The sequence below is a fragment of the Glycine max genome, chromosome 14 (genome assembly GCF_000004515.6).
Source record: "Glycine max cultivar Williams 82 chromosome 14, Glycine_max_v4.0, whole genome shotgun sequence".
NCBI classification, from domain to species: domain Eukaryota; kingdom Viridiplantae; phylum Streptophyta; class Magnoliopsida; order Fabales; family Fabaceae; genus Glycine; species Glycine max.
The window spans coordinates 9,287,062-9,304,636 of NC_038250.2; the positions used below are offsets into that span (position 1 = coordinate 9,287,062).

Sequence of the window (17,575 nt, forward strand, 5' to 3'; positions counted from 1 at the left end):
AAAGCAAACCATTGTCCAAGCAACAATCATGAGCTTTCTAACTAAGACATCTCCCGACCAAATAAAAATTCTTGATCCATCTATCGGTGTAGATTAACATTCCATGAACCACTATTTTCACCAATTGCACTCTTCCCATAATAGAGAGAAGAAGGCCTTTCCGAGAAGCAAGCTTCGTTTTGATCTTATCCGTGATTAGTTGCAAGTGTCTTCCCCTTGATTTCCCTATAAAAATAGGAACACCAAGATAAATGAAAAAGCAGAGATCCCTCCTTGAATCCTAATAAACTAGCAATTGCCTTTACTCTGTTTGCGGAATAGAACCGGCAAAAGAATTGGATTTCTCCAAACTGATGATTTGCCCGAAGACCTTGCCATAGGTATAAAACAGGTCCATGAGATTTCAGAGGTTCTTTTTAGTACCCCTGCAAAAAATCATGATGTCATCAACATACAAAACATGAGTTAGGGTTTGCAAACCTCTAGGACTAGCCATTGGCGGCAAGATGCCCTTATCAACCAAATTTGAAATTGCTCTACGAAGAACGTCCTCGGCAAAACAAAAGAGAAGGGGAAAGAGCAGGTCTCTCTGCCTAACACCTCTTTTACCGGAGAAAAAACCAACTAAGGAACCATTAATAGAAATTGAAATTGAAAGTTTGACAGAAAGTAAGATAGTTTCCACCTAATTACAGAAAGAGTGATGAAAACCAAATACTTTTAGAACTGTCAGGATAAACTTTAGGAGGAGCATGTAACATCTCATTTTTTTAAATGAATTAAAAAAATTTCTATTCAAAGATAAATAAAATTTTAGAAAAAATGATGATGTTTTTATAATTAAAATAATAATTTAAAGAAAAATAAAAAATATTTTATTTATTCATTTGAGATAAAATAAAACAATTTGTTTATAAAATAATAAAAAAAATAAAGTAAAAAATAGGCTAAGAGTATCCTAAATATAAATAGAGATATGTTAGATGTTAAGTGAGTTCTCATATGACGATACGTCTTTACGCTCTCTCTTCATCTCAAATTCATTTTTCCTTCTTCCTCTCCCAAAACCTTCTCTTTTTTCATATACCCAAACTTGTTTCAGTAAATGACGATCACAGACTCGTTAACCGTTAAATCATCATGAAAATTGAGAATCAGGTTCGGAACTCATTTCCAAACATTCTCACCGTTGGAATTTGCGAGTCAATGTCTGAGATGAGAGAAATTCCCTTTGCATCGTAGCTTTCTTTTTCTCGCATACACTCAAACTCGTTCCAGCAAATCTACAATCTCAGACTCGTTAACTGTTGGATCGTCATGAAATTTGGAAACCAGGTTAGCAATTCATTTCAGCATATCTTCACTGTTGGGATTTTAAATTAATGTCTGTGGAGAGAAAAATACTCATCGCGCACAGACAATGGAATGAAAGCTTCAATCTCTTCTCCTTCTCTCTAACGCTTGAAAACCCTAGTAGAGCAACCAGAGAAAAAGCTTGAGAAATCTCAAGAAACCGCTAGAGATGTCACTATGGCTATCGGAATACACACATGAGCCCGCTTAGAGGTAAGGGATGAGTTTATCGCAATTGGGGATTAGAATGAACATGTGTAGGGATCCTTAGGATTAAATTGAGGTTTATTTTGGGATGCTTATTGAATTATAATTTTTCCTTTACGATTATAAATATGATATTGTTGTGTTTGACGGACCAATTGATATTCTGATGTGAATTGGTTGATAAAATTGAGTGCTCTTGGTGTTTTCGTATTTTTGACTTATGATTTTGATTCATTGATTTTAATATGATTGTGTGAAATTGTTTGAGGGGTTTTACTCCCCATATTGTGAGAAGCATTTTTGTATAAATTGTTATATTCAGATTATGAAATAGTGATTCAAATTGTGAGTAAGTGACAAATTGAACCTGTGATTAATGGTGAGATACGTGTGTATTGAGATGTTATATATATTGAGTTGTGAGTTATGAACTGTGCAATCACACAATTGTAAGATCCTTTAAGGTCGACGAGTATTGTGATGAGATCCACTGTGGGAACCCGACGATTTTAAATGATTTTAAAAACAATTGAGTAGTTGTGTATATTGCATAGTTCGTAGGTAAAATGTATATGATTCATGAGGTGTGATAACATGCTACTTTGGGTTATAGTATTGTGATTGAGACCGAGTATATGTGATAAATTGAGTATGTATTGACTTGTAATATATGTGTGCATTGAGATGTTGTGTGCATTGAGTTGTGAGCTATGAATCGTATAATCACACGACTATAAGATCATTTAAGGGCGACGAGTTAATGCGCAATGAGTATTGTGATGGAAATCACTGTGGGGACCCAACGAGTTTAATCATAAGCGTGACGAGATAAAATTATTTTGAGAACAATTAAAGAGTTGTGTGTTTTATACAATTCATAGATAGTCTATGTGCTAAAATATTTTCTGGATTGGACCTGAATCAGGAGGGAGAGGCCTTGACGGACTCTTTGGAGTCTAGACCTTGGGGGTAAATACACCCAGTTTGAGTGCTCCTTTAAGTATGTGCCGATCCTACATGGTTGGAACATTCTCGCAAAACAGCGTGACCCTACTGGTCTCCCTATGATTTTACCTAGTGAGAGTGATCTAACTTACCAGTGTGTGGTTTGTCTTGTCATGTACTTTTAAGCACCCGACAAAGTTTTTCACTGACATGGTACCACATTGCATATAGGATTAAGTCTTAGTGTATTTGTTGCATAATGCTTGTGTATTGATCGATATTGATTGATTTAGTGATATTGTGTTTTGATCCTTGAGGACGTGAATGATGTGAAAATGAATGAGACGTGTTATATTATGATGTGATGTTACACAACAAAGTGGTGGAATGACATGAGTTATGTTTAAGTAAGTTGTATTTCATTTATATGATATGTATATCTACATGTTGTCTTGTTTCTCTCTCTTAGTTAGAAATGTGATAACTCACTCCCCGTGTGTTGTTTGTGTTTGAATCTTGTGATGATCTCGAACTTTATGTTCATGGGAACAAATGACTAGGTGAATTGTTTTAAGGAACCTTGTGCTGAAGGACATCGGGACACAATGCTCTGATAGGATGTGACATTGAGACATGAGTTTTGTTTAATTACATGATGTTTTGCGCCAAAAATGTTTCAGACAAGTTTTATTTGGTAATAGTGAAGTGAATGTGAATCCTTTACCCTTTTGAAATGCTTTTATTTAAATGTGTTTTAAAAACTTTTAATTAATTCTGATTTCTTATTCATTTTATTATTAGTACATATATGTGTGGGACAGAGGGTGTTACACAGTACATAGAATCAAATGCCTTCTTGATATCAATTTTCAAAGCAAGGTTTCCACCGAAGACTTGCTTGTTCAGCATATTAATCGCTTCAAAGGTAGTGCAAACACAATCAAGCATGTGCATTTCCCTAAAGAATCCACGCTGGTTTGGAGAAATAAACTTAGGAGCCACAAAAGAAATTTTGTCCACTAATACTTTTGTAATTTTCTTAAATTGATAATTAGCCAAGGCAATGGGCTTGAAGTGCTCTATTTGATCGTCATTAGGGGTCTTAGGAATCAAAACCACCAGATTAGAGTTCAAGTTAGGAAGGAGCCAACCTTGTTTGAAAAATTGAAGTGTTGCTATAAAAACATTTTGCCCCACAATGTCCCAGAATTTCTTGATAAAATTGAGAAAGCTGAGAGATCCTTCATATGGGGAAATCAAGAGGGCGGGAAGAAAATGCATGTTGTGAGCTGGAACACTATAATAAGGCCAAAGGTTTATGGAGGAATAACTATGTGTAATCTTAAGCACATGAATTTAGCTTGTAATATGAAATTGGGGTGGATGCTTAGAAATGATGGGAATAGTTTATGGTGCCAAGTCCTAAAAGGGAAGTATGCTAGACAGGGTCTCATTTCTAGTTCCTTGATTGCCAAACCTCAAGATTCTCTTATTTGGAAATTTGTGGTTGAGATTTGGCCGCAGTTAGTGATGGGTCTTGGGCTATTGGAGATGGGAGAATGGTCAATGTTTGGGAAGTTAGATGGGTCAACAATGAGTTGAGGTTAGCTGACATTGATATTTATGATAGTTACATAGAAGTGTTCCCAACACTTGTAGCAGAAAATTATGATATATTTTGCATACAAAAATATTCAACAATAATAAATAGAGAAAAATAGGTTTGCGCACTCGGATGTGCATTCTTGAGACAACAAAAATTTTCTTCAATAGTGTGAAGACTCTAGTGTATCCATACCGAGATTGTTGTCAACTCTTTGATGAGTGAAACTCTAAAGAACAATTCTTTTTTTATTTTTCAGATCTAAAACTAGTCTTGAACTTTTCTAGTTTGTATCTAATGCACTTTGCCTTAGGTATATGCTTCTATTCATAATGTTAAAGACACATGGATTTGGGATTTTTCTCAAAGAAAAAAAAAAGAAAATATTTTATTTAAAATAATTTCATATCTCTTTACCTTTATAAAAATAAAAACTATCACATAAATTTTATTTTAAAAGTTTCATGATATAAGATAAAGATAATTCATAATTAATTACACGACTAATTACGATAATTAATCACATGATCTGATCCTGATATGCAGCAATAGAATATTATCCTTATTTTATGGACCACTTCCACATTTATAAAATAACACTCCCTTTTTTATATTAATTATATTCTTGGTGCTAGCAAAAATATAATATTCCACTAAAATATTTATTTGATTAAATTAAATTCTCTAATTTAATTATCAAATAAATTATTTTCTTTTGCAAAGATTGAAACACTTGTTTATGTGTGACCCCATAGATTCAATACTAAATCGACACTAAATTAGTCTAATTATATTTAATTTACTAATTAAGGTAGAAGTCTAACAACATTCCGTAATGTCCAGATAGCATGAAGTAATAACATCTTTTACCTTCAAGAATCCATAAAAGAATAATGTAATATTTTATTTCATTATTTATCGCTCAAGGTCAACTATAGAGTATAGTATTATGGTCAAATTCTAATAAGCTAACACATTTAATCAATGAATGACTTAAGAAACTTTTTTTCTTCTTTTGCTTTGGCCAATGTCTTAATCTTATCATAGAGCTCAAACTCATTATCTAGAGTTGATGAATTCCTTCTTTGTTAATCATTAATTCCACAAGTATTTAATCATATCCAATATTCATTCAATTAATGTCAAAGACATTAGGTGTCCGAAATTAAAATATAACAAATAACTTGTTAATTACTATGATCATTGCAAGTTAAAGAAAACTATTATATTTCTTCTCGAGAACTTCCTATTGAGATATCAAGATAATATTAACCATCATAAATTCTCACTTGAGTCAGTTCAATGATGGCATCCATATATATATCATCTAATAAATGAGATCTATTAATCTTCTATCAAGAACAATTTTTAATAGTTAATATTAATTTATCTAAATTATTGATGTCTTATTCACAATAATCATACTATCAAGAACAATTTAGATTAAAATTATAAAAGACTTATTTCTCATTATTATAATATCTACTATCATAACAAACATCTAATTTTAATCAAGGACTTATGAAATTAACAATTTAATAAAATAATAAATATAATAAAATAAAAAATAATTTGTTATTATAATTGATAACATGATAAATTAAATCTTAAACATAAATATTATTCCCCAACAAACAAATGAGATTTTCCAGCAGTTGGCTAATTTAAAAGTTCATCAACTTGTGGGCGATGATGAGGATTGGAATCCTTCACTGTTGCAACAGTTGTTTTCACGTGAGGTGGTTGACCTTATCAAATTTGGTCATGTGTGTTGTCGAATCTCTTTACCTTCAATGTATGTGGGAGGAATCACTAAAACTTCTTTATAGTTTTAAGAATATTGTTTACATTATATATTTTTAAATACTTTAAAATAAAAATTGTGTGTTTGTGTGTGTATCACAAAAATACAGACTATGTCAGCTTAATGTAACTTTACTTTGCTGTCAATAAAAAAATCTGTAAAATTATATCTCTAATGTGTAATTTGGTCTCTTAGTTTATTAAAAGTATTCAATTAAGTCTTTTATTTTTTAACTATGCAATTGATTTCCTTAATTTTCTAATTTTACCTGATTAAATCCTTATTGTTACCTGTGTCAAATCAATTAATGAAAAGTTACATGTGACACTTCAAGAATATTATTTTTATTGTTTGTAATAAGTTGTACATAGTGTATAGTTTTTAGCTACCACTATATTGTTATAATTTAAAATAAAAATCAGAAAATTCCCAATAACTTTTATTCATTTTATCTTTCAACCCAACTATGTAGTATTTTTGCATCGATCACTTATGCACCATTTTGTCATGAACATCCATTACTGCCCTCCACATGCTTCCAAGTTCCCAACAAAACAGAATGTTTTTCCTATTATCTCAACCATAGAAAACTACTTAATGATGAGCTTTAACAAACCCAAATCAACACTACGAGGATCTTAGGATTCCTCCACAAGTTTTTTTCTCTACATTTTAGAATCTCAATAGAAAATTGAATAACAAAGGTAAACAGAAATTAGAAATCGGCCTCACATCTGCTTCTTCCTCCGCACACGTTCACATTCGCTTCTTCTTTTGGCTATCCCTTCTCGATTCGAAGGGGGAGACGGTCACTAACCACCAATTCCTTCTTCACGGATTGATCTAATGTCAGTGGTGGTGCCGCATTAACGAGTCATCAGCGAATAACCAAGATATGAAAAATAAATCTCAGATCTAACACAAGAAAGGGTGGTGGTGAGATTCAACGAGGGGCGACGGCTTGTGGTGGTGCATTGAGACAGAGGAAATGCTGTGTCTATGAATTGTGATGGTGCAGGAGAGGAAAAGGAACAAGAACATGGAGGTAAAGTGTTTAAGGTTTGGAGTGACCATGGCGTTGGAGTTTTTGTTGGATGCAGTGTTGGACACTTGGCTTCTCCAGATCTATTATTCACGACTTTTTTTAAAAAAAAAATAAAATAATAATAATAATAATAAATATAGTTTCAGTTTCTAACCACCACTATATATGTGGACGTTGTTAAAAAAATATTAGTAAGTGTCACGTGTAACTTTTCGTTGATGGATTTGACAGAGGTGACGAAAAGTATCAAATTGGATAAGATTAGAAAACTAAGGGATTCAATTGTATAGTAAAAATACAAAAATCTAATTAAACACTTCTAATAAATTAAGGGATCAAATTACATGTTAAGCCCAAACAAAATTATTAGTTTAGTAATGCTAGCTAGATTTCTCTGGGCCTGGATCGAGTAGTGATAGCTAAAATGAAACTCGTCATTTTAATATTATCAATATTTTTTCTCATTAAATGAATGATATGTTACTCTTTTTATACGGCATGTATTTATGTTATTTGATAAATTAAACTTTTATGAAGGTCATTTAATAAAAAATCTACTCTTATATATATAAATGAATGTTTTATTTTATTGAGTGATATTCTTTAAATAATTCAATTAGTATAAATTTTATATATTTACCCTATTTTATTATATTTTCAATAGAATCTTAAATCAATTATAATACCTAAGAATCGTGTAAATTATTTATTGGCATAACTACTAATACATATTTATTAAAATTTAAACTAAATAATTAATAATATATTAAAAATTTAAATAATATAAAAGTATTATTTCTTAATACCAAGATATGGAGAATTAAATTAGTATATATTAAAAAGAGTGTGTTATGTTATGTTAATCGTTAGTTTTTTTAGATCAATTACATTGTGATTTAGCAAAATAGCATGGCTACACCAAATTTAAAATTAATTACCACTTGCAATTGGATTCATTTTTCTTGAACAGCTCATTGGTGGTTGTCAACCTCATTTTCTGTAACTGCGTGTAGGAGGAATCTGCCCTAAGAAATGTTTCTTAGAAGACTTTAATATTTTTAATTAGAACTTATATTATATGGTTCGTTAACGATTGGGTCTCCTTATTTAAATCACCAATCACGTGATAGATTGATGAAATCAACTAAGAAATATTTGTTTAGGAAGACCTTCGCCATATAAGCACACAAATTATAACAAAGATCATTTCCCCCGTTCACCTGCCAACTCTGCTCTATTATGGTTTATGTTGTAAAATCTGCCATCAGATACACACTCCCCATTTTCTATTTTTGTTCTTTCAAAGTCCAAAACATTCTTTTATTCTACAGTAACATTCACTAGTCGGACATATAACTATAGCATAAAATTTGCTTTTAAGTTTAGTAGCCATTTTTCTATCACAATTAGTTTTTGAATACTTTCTCTATTTTAGTAAAAAAAAATTATCTTATGTGTGACCTTCCATTAATTTCCAAATTATTTTGTAGTATGATTCTAAATATTTAAATTTAAAAAATTGTGGTTAAATATTTTCTCCCAATTTTCTTTGAATTTTTATTCCTTTTGTTTGAATTTTTATTCCTTTTGTCTTTTGCTAAAACAACAATACATATACTTTTTGTTATTCCTACTAAGTGGAGATATTTCGTTTTCAAAATTGGTCTCCAAAATTCATGTTGAACGTTAACTATTTCCCTTTGTAAATTAAAATTATATCATCTGCGGAAAAAAAATGTAATATATGAAGTCCTTTGGATGTACCTAATAGACACATCTAAAATTAGGTTAAACAAGTAGAACTTAAAAATGAGTTACGATATGAAATTATTTCTATAGGAAAGTCTTCAATTTCATTTTTAGGAATTTTCACACTACGAGTAACTCTATAATACGTGTCTTAAATAGCTCAAATATAAATCATTAGAACCTTTTTTTTCAAGGTCTTCCAATATTTCTTTTAACACTTCATCATAAGTTTTTTCCAACTCCAAGTTAACAAAATTATATTTAAGTTTCTTACTTTATTTGGATACCTCTCTATCAACCTCCAATAAAAAAATAAATAATTTCCATTATAAACTTTTTTGGCAAACCAATTATTATTTGTTTGAAATCTTCGTCACTCCTCTTAATGTATACTTAATTAACTTTAACTATAATTTTTATAGTGTAACCCATAAGTGCCAAATTAACAAATTTCTTAATTTAAGAATCAAAATTCTCTTCCTCCATTCCTTTTTAGATAAATAAGATCATTTCATTTTATTCATAATATGAGAATAGATACATATTAACACAAGATCATGCCATCCTAGTATGGCAGATTAACTTGTCTCCTATTAACTCACCAGAGTTTAGAAAATGGGAAAGAAAGGACTCTACCTTCTTTATTTGCCATTCAATTGTCATTTAATGTTAGGGAAAAAATCACATATCATAATTTAATTGAAAAACTAGATGATAAAAATATAAAAAGAAGGGGTGTATCAAGCCAAGCATACTAAATGCCATAGGAAGAAAACAAATACCTGTTAAGTTCTTTTGAAAGGTCTTTCTGTCTTTCCATTTTATTTTGTTTGGGCCATTATAGGAAGAAAACAACTACAGAGAGAGAGAGAGAGACTTAACTAACATAATTTACTAAAATAATGTGGCACACTTTTGAGAGGCTTGGGCCACACTTTAAACGTATTCACTTCTTTCACTCAGTTATAGCTATAGAGAATCATCATCACACTCATTTTGTTGTGAGGAAAGTGGGTAATTTTCACGTGCTAAGCTCTCTAGATAGCTTCAGCCATAACATGAGCATATGCATCAAGCCTGTCATATTTTCCCTGTCCCGTGTGGCCAACCTCCACACTAGTCACTAAGGAAAGGCCATGCTTTATGGCCAAATTTCGGATCTAGGTGCAATCATACCAAGTTCTTTTAAAAGTTAATGGTTGAGTCAGCCGTAAGTGCTTAAAATAATTTGTCAAAACATGGTATTAACTAGGATTGAATTTACATACACTCACTTAACTAATTAGAAACCACCCGTAATAGAATTTTAGTACAAAAGTCAATAATTTTATCATAGTAACAATAATAATATTTTTATAATTACTGCATTCTAATTGAATTTGAGTTTATGTATTGTTAGTAAAAAAAATTTACTAAGCTAATCAATTAAAAAATCATCTTTAAATTTTAAGATAATTATTGTAAAAGTCAATAATCTTACCATGTGTGATAATTTATGATTGGATAGTAATATAAAATGTATTTTACAAAGTGAGTGTATAATATATTTTTCATTAAATTAAATTTATTTAATTATATCATGTAGACTTGTATGCATAACTATATATATATATATATATATATCCCAGGTGATGTATATTTAAAATCTGATTGGCTTTGGTTTTGTCTCTTTTCACAAGGTGACAGATCCATTTAGGATATAATATTCCTGTTTCTTGATGTACTGTGCATATATGAAGTCATTGATCAAACTAAAATAAAACTCATAGATAAGCCATCTTCTCTCTTGTTGAAATTCTCCTTCTCCTACATGCTTGCATCATGAAGATCATTCCAGAACTACTATTATTTGTGATAGTTCCTTTTCTGCTGAACAGTGGAAATGGAATTGAAACATCCACACATAGCATCAATAATAGAACACCTGAAAAACAACCTTACCGAACTTCTTATCACTTTCAGCCCCGACAGAATTGGATGAATGGTATTTTCATCCTCACCAAGCTTTGTGAATTTAATTTTAGCATTAATGCTTCGTAAGTTTACTAGTTTATCTGTTCTGTTCTGTTCTGCTTCTCTTGTTATACCACTGATAAGTCTAATCCTTTTCTTTCTTCACTTGACATGTTTTTGCTGATTATAATTGGAAATGGATTCTTCATTATGCAGATCCAAATGGTAAGCCCGTGAATTTATATGACTATCAGTTATTTGGTTACCTCCCCAGCTCATCATCCATAAGAGAAAATAGAAACTGTCATGTTCTCTTATGTTCCATTTGAAACTTGATTTCTTTGACTTATTAAGACCCTCTTTAGATAAACTTTTCAGTAAGTATTTATATGAGAAGAAAATAAGAAGAAAAAATAAATTAATTTTTTTCCATAAGCTAAAATCAACTTATGAACATAACTTCTAGAAAATCCCTCATTTATTTTCTCCAAAAACTTGACTGCATAAGTTGATTTTAGCTTATGGAAAAAACTCAATTCATTTTTTTTCCCTAAAAGTACTCACGGAGAAGTTTATCTAATCGTGACCTAAGAATTCATACTTTGTTAAAGCAACCCAAACTATAATAAGATGATTGATCTTAATGTTGATTTAATCTTCCAGGGCCTATGTACTACAAAGGTGTTTATCACCTTTTCTACCAGCATAATCCTGAAGCAGCAACCTTTGGTGATAGGATTGTATGGGGTCACTCAGTATCCTATGATCTCATCAATTGGATTCATCTAAATAATGCTATTGAACCAAGTGGACCATATGATAATAATAGCTGCTGGTCAGGCTCAGCCACTATAATCCCAGGGAAAGAACAACCAGTAATTTTGTACACAGGAATTGATGATAAGAAACATCAAGTTCAGAACTTGGCTATGCCAAGGAATCTATCAGACCCCTTCTTAAGGGAATGGATCAAACACCCTCAGAACCCTGTCATGAGTCCACCAAGTGGAGTTGAAGTGAATAACTTCAGAGACCCTTCAACTGCTTGGCAGGGAAAGGATGGAAAATGGAGGGTAGTAATTGGTGCTCAAAATGGTGATGAAGGGAAGACAATTCTCTACCAAAGTGAGGACTTTGTTAATTGGAAAGTGGATCCTAATCCCTTCTACGCATCAGATAATACTGGAGTTTGTGAGTGTCCAGACTTCTTCCCTGTTAACATCAGTGGCAGCAAAAATGGGGTGGATACATCTGTGCAAAATCCAAGTGTTAGACATGTCTTGAAGATAAGCTATCTAAGAAAGCAGCATGATTACTATTTTCTTGGTAAATATGTATCTGATCAGGAAAACTTCATTCCTGATGTTAGGTTTACAGGAACTAGTTCAGACTTAAGGTATGACTATGGTAAATTCTATGCTTCCAAGTCATTTTTTGACTATGCCAAAAACAGGAGGATATTGTGGGGGTGGGTGAACGAGTCTGACTCCACACAAGATGACATTGAAAAAGGATGGGCTGGTCTACAGGTATCTTAGTTATTTCAGCTACCTTATTGTTTCTATGTAACTATGTTCATGTGAATCATATCATAAAGTCTAGTTTTTTAGGGAATGTTAGCAACACATTTTACCATACTCTTTGTAACACTCTATTAGCTGAAATTTATTGAAAAACACAATTTAATGAGTCTAACATGTGATATTGTAGTTTTCAGTGAATGCTAATCAATAGTAGAGATTGTATAAGAAAAAATATGCTAGAAAGTGTGTTACTATTACTCCTCATGTGGATTGAAAGGGCATCATAGTGACGAAAGATCCTTTTTTTTGGAATGTAGTCAATTCCTAGGCAAGTTTGGCTTGATAAAAGTGGGAAGCGATTGGTGCAATGGCCAATTGAAGAGGTAGAGAAACTACGTGATAAACACATAAGTATAATGGGAGAGAAACTCGTCTATGGATCAAATCTTGAAGTCTCAGGTATCACTGCATCCCAGGTAAGTAAATTGATGCTATATATCTCCATTCTTCAATGGTAAATTTTAGACCAAGTACAACATCAACGTTAAAGTACTTTCAAATTTAAACTTTTGAAGGCCGATGTAGAAGTGTTGTTTGAGCTACCTGAGCTACAAAGTGCCGAGTTTCTTGATCCCGATGGAGTTGATCCCCAACTACTCTGTAGCCAAGAAGATGCATCAAGAAGTGGCATAATAGGGCCATTTGGTTTGTTAGCTTTAGCTTCAAAGGATCTCAAAGAGCATACTGCAATCTTCTTCAAAATATATAGAGCCCCCAATAGATATGTTGGTCTAATGTGCAATGACCAAAGAAGGTTGCTTCTGAATTCTAACATTCCCCCAACTTAAATTTGTGATTGAGACAGATTTTTGTCTACACTTTGCAGGTCCTCATTTCGCCATGATCTTGACAAAACTGCATATGGAACTATCTTTGACATAGATCCTAATCTCAAAAATATTTCACTAAGAAGCTTGGTATGTCTATTTCTAATGACAAGTATACTCCTCCTTGTTTTATGATATGCTTGGTAGTTTGATGTATTCTTGTTATGCAGATTGACCACTCCATTATTGAGAGTTTTGGGGATGAAGGGAGAGTTTGTATCACTAGTAGAGTTTATCCATCGTTGGCTATAGACAAAGATGCCCATCTTTATGCATTTAACAATGGAAGCCAGAGTGTGGTGGTCTCAAAACTGAATGCTTGGAGCATGAAGCAAGCGGAGATTGGCCGTGAGGGAAACATAAGCTATACCTAAGAATGATTAGAAGATTTTGGATATTGTTGCATTGAATAAAACCATCAATTTAGTATCCGAAGTATTGCATTCTCTCCTATTTACTCTCTAAAAGTAATAAAATTATATTAGTAATCCACTAAGTATTGAGCATCCATCAGTTTAGTGCTTGAATTAGTATATTTTACAAACCTTTAGGGACCAATTTGATAGATTTTACAATACTTGAAGGATTACTTATTATGATTTCTAATGTGAGAGAATACTTGTATAATTTTCTTACTAACCATTTAGGAGAGAGTAATACTTCAGGGATGAAATTGAGGGTTTTCTCTTGTTGTAGTTGTGTCTTATAATTTGTTTTTCCCTCTTTATTGGTCTCTCCAAGGTTGTCTTATTCGGGATGTAACTCTGCTGTCTATTGTTATTTAAGAACTAATAGTAATGAGTCTCTGCAGATCAACGAATTTAGCTTACTCACCAATTTTGTTAAAGAACATTTCCAAATTCAGTACCACTCTACAGAGTTTTTCCTGGAGCTTACACAATCTTCACATGAATCAAATTTCCAAATTAGTATTTTGTTTTCATTATGCTCTTTGTTCTTTATGAGGTAACCAATATTCATTGCATTTTCTATATTGATATATATCCGACAGATCACTGAAAAGAAGAAACAGTCTCACTCAAATATATGGCTGAAGGGAGGCAGCGATTAAAACAGAAGCGCTATGAAACGAGAGAGTAAACAACAGCCAAAGGAGGAGAAAAGCCTATGTATATGTTTGATGCATTAATTTCTTCATCAAGTTTCAGATTATATACATTGTGGCTTAACTAGTGGTTTCAAATATACATTATTTACATACTGATATACAGCTATATCAGTATGTGGTTTGATGTTTATGAACAAAAAAAATATTGAACATTTGACCTATCTGTTGTCATGCCCCACTTTGAGCAGAGATGTTGGAAACCTGCTTCACCAAACCAAATACCAGAACAATGGTTTAACATCTTAAAATTTGAGTGAAAACTATATCATCAAAATCTAACATGACATAGTAGGTAAAGTTACATCTTAATAAGATATCATAAACCTCCATACTCCAGTTGTAATATAGAAGTTTTTGCAAGCTATCAGCCAAATTTATATGCTGAGCATTTTCCGCGAATAAATTGATCACATCCCCAAAAACACAAATGCATGGAGTCAAATTAAAAGGAAAAAATTTCCAAGTTGGGTTTCATGTCCAGGTGCCATAAAATTGTGCCTATGACAATCTGTGTGCATGACTTGTGGTCTACCTAACTTCAACTAAAAATTAGCATGGCTTTACAAGATGCACAGCCATAGGAAGGCAAACAAGAAAAGTCTCTAGCAATGGTAGGAAAACCAAACTAGATGAACTAAAGTACATAATCATAAAATGAGCCTATCAAGTCTAAGCTGTAGAAACAGAACAGTAGAAAGAGAACAGAATTAGGTACATGGTAGCTAAGCTGTTTAATGAATGTTTTGTTGTAGTGTTATATGTCTGACTGTACTCTTGTAGTGAATAATGAAAAAAGATGACTGAAAATCGGTTAAGATGGTTAGGACGTGTACAAAGAAGGCCATTGGAAACATCAATGACTAATTAGGAGAGTAAACTGTAAGATTTTTAGTCTTGTGAAAAAATGAGAGAGACCAAAAAGGATATTGGAGAAAGTTGTTAAACCAAGCTGAATGACATCGTGGGAAGATACAGGACAAAGACAATTTTTTATAAAATAAGCTATTAAAGAAAAGATTATTTAGACTATAATTCAAGTTAATTAGCAAAAAATACTCAATTTTTAGGATTCACACTCAACACAATAACACAACAATTCCTCATCGGGACATCAATTGGTCCATCAAACATATATAAATTTACATTTGTAATTGTAAAGATAGGATCAAAATTTGTAGAAACACCCCAAAACTCATTCCGATTAATCCTCTAAGGATCCCTACACATGTTTGCACTACTCCCTAATTTTGAATAACTCATCCCTTACCTCTAAGTGAGCTCATGGGTGTAGTCCGATAGTGATAGCGGCATCTCTAACAGTTTCATGAGACTCTTCAAGTTTTTCCTCTGATTGTTCTACTAGGATTTCTAAGCGTTACAGGAAAGGAGAAGATATTGTAACCTTCATTTCACTATCAACGTGTGAGACTAATTTGTCTTGGAAAACCAATTATTTCACAAATCTCAATTGTGAGAATGTGTGAAAATGAGTTTTGAAGGTGGTGTCCAAATTTCACAACGATACAACGGATAATGAGTCTGAGATCATAGTTTTACTGAGATAGGTTTTGGTGTATACGGGAAAAGAGAAAGCTCAGTGCAAAGGACATTTTTTCCACCACAGACGTTAACTCGAAAATCTCAACAGTGGGTGTGTGTGGAAATAAGTTCAGAACCTTGTGTTCACATTTCACAATGGCCCATTGGTTAACGAGTCCAAAATCATCTTTTTACTAAGACAAATTTAAGTGTATGCGAGAAAAAAAAAGGATTTTGAAAAAAAAAGAAGGAAAAAATGGATTTGAGAAGAAGAGAGACAAACACGTCATAAAGGTAAAATGTGACCTATTATGTATCTATTTATAGCTAGGATACTCTGAGTTTATTATTTACTCTATTTTTTTTATTTTATCATTTTATATAAAGAAAATCTATTTTAGTCCCTGTCAAATGAATAAATAAAATATTTTTTTTATAAAAAAATATATTTATTTTATTTATCTTAAAACTTTTATTTTAATTAATTAAATTATTTTTATTATTTATTTAATTACAAAAAATTTATTATTTTCCTAAAATTCTATTGATTTTAAATAAAATCATTTTTAATTTATTTTATGAAAAATGAGATGTTACACATATAACCCATCCACACACCACCAAGTAATTGGTATATTAAAGACTTCTATCAATACATATATGAATAAATTACATCTTATAAGTGTATAAGGAGTATACATTACTCGATATGAGTATTTTTACTTTCTATTAATAAGTTGTTTGTATAACTACTTTAGTTAGTTGTTTGTTATTAGTTAGTAGTTAAGTCTGTTAGTCTGGGACAACTTGTGGCAATTATATAAACTCGTTTGTAATTAGTTATAATTTGGGTTGAATAGTATTGATTTCTCAATCTGAACTCTTTCTCCTCTCTCGAATTCTCTTAACTTTATTACATCTTAAACCTATCTGCAACCTAAACCCATTGTCTTAAATCATGAATTCACAAAATTCTAAACTTCAAAAAAAGTCAACCTTGTGGTTAAAGCTATATGTGTTGGGTCAGGGAAGGGATGGACCCAATATGCATTGGTGTATATAGTTGCCAACCTTGCCTTTGAATAAGGCCGAAGGCTAAAATTTCCTGCACTTTCCATTCTATTCTAGAAAGTCCATTCATAAATGCAATAAGAAGTACAGGAAGCAATAATGAGAATGCGGGAAACAAGAGCCTACATGAACACCTGAAATGAATCGATAACTTGAAACCCTTGTGCCAAGACTCCCCTACTTTCACAAATTTCTAAACTGATTCTTAAATTCATATTTCACCTTCTCAGACAATAAGGAATGATTATGAGCATGTTTGGATACACGTTAGAAATCCATTCAACGTGAAAAACACACTTTCTTAGGCATGTAATAGTCACATAGAAGTATTCCTAACACTAACACTTGTAGCGAAAAAATTAGGATCTAAAACTAGACATGAACTTCTCTAGTTTGTGTCTAATGCACATTTTGTCTCATAATGAGATATGGATTTGGGACCTTTTTCAAAGAAAAAAGAAAATATTTTATTTAAAATAATTTTATATCTTTTTATTTTTATAAAAATAAAAATTATCTCATATCTTTTATGTTAAGAACTTTCCTAATAAGACAAAGATAATTCACAGTTAATCTTACATGACTAATTACGATAACTAATCACATGATTTGATCCTAATATGTAACAATAGAATATTATTCTTATTTTATGGACAACTTCCACATTTATATAATAATACTCTCTTTTTATATTAATTATATTCTTAGTGCTAGCAAAAAATATAATATTTTACTGAAATATTTATTTGATTAAATTAAATTCTCTA

General features: G+C 31.6%; 1 protein-coding gene across 2 annotated transcripts; it reads left to right on the forward strand.

Annotated features, from left to right (window-relative positions):
* Positions 1–10,433: 10,433 nt before the first annotated feature.
* Positions 10,434–14,010, forward strand: LOC100777487 (beta-fructofuranosidase, insoluble isoenzyme CWINV6). 2 transcript variants are annotated; one of them, XM_003544491.5, is made up of 7 exons: positions 10,434–10,690; positions 10,876–10,884; positions 11,323–12,188; positions 12,500–12,658; positions 12,758–12,996; positions 13,069–13,159; positions 13,240–14,010. In XM_003544491.5, exons 1-7 carry the CDS (start codon positions 10,528–10,530, stop codon positions 13,441–13,443), a joined length of 1,731 nt encoding a protein of 576 aa, XP_003544539.1. In that variant the 5' UTR covers positions 10,434–10,527; the 3' UTR covers positions 13,444–14,010. The 2 variants fall into 2 exon arrangements, with proteins under 2 accessions (XP_003544539.1, XP_040865276.1); XM_041009342.1 differs by having other exon boundaries at positions 10,609–10,742.
* The last annotated feature ends 3,565 nt before the right edge of the window (positions 14,011–17,575 follow it).

Excerpts from the sequence above, each read along its gene's own strand:
- LOC100777487 (XM_003544491.5), top strand. The coding sequence starts at position 10,528 with ATGAAGATCATTCCAGAACTACTATTATTTGTGATAGTTCCTTTTCTG. Across the intron at positions 12,189-12,499 it reads AAGGATGGGCTGGTCTACAG|TCAATTCCTAGGCAAGTTTG; the intron begins GTATCTTAGTTA and ends TTTGGAATGTAG. Across the intron at positions 12,997-13,068 it reads ATGTGCAATGACCAAAGAAG|GTCCTCATTTCGCCATGATC; the intron begins GTTGCTTCTGAA and ends TACACTTTGCAG.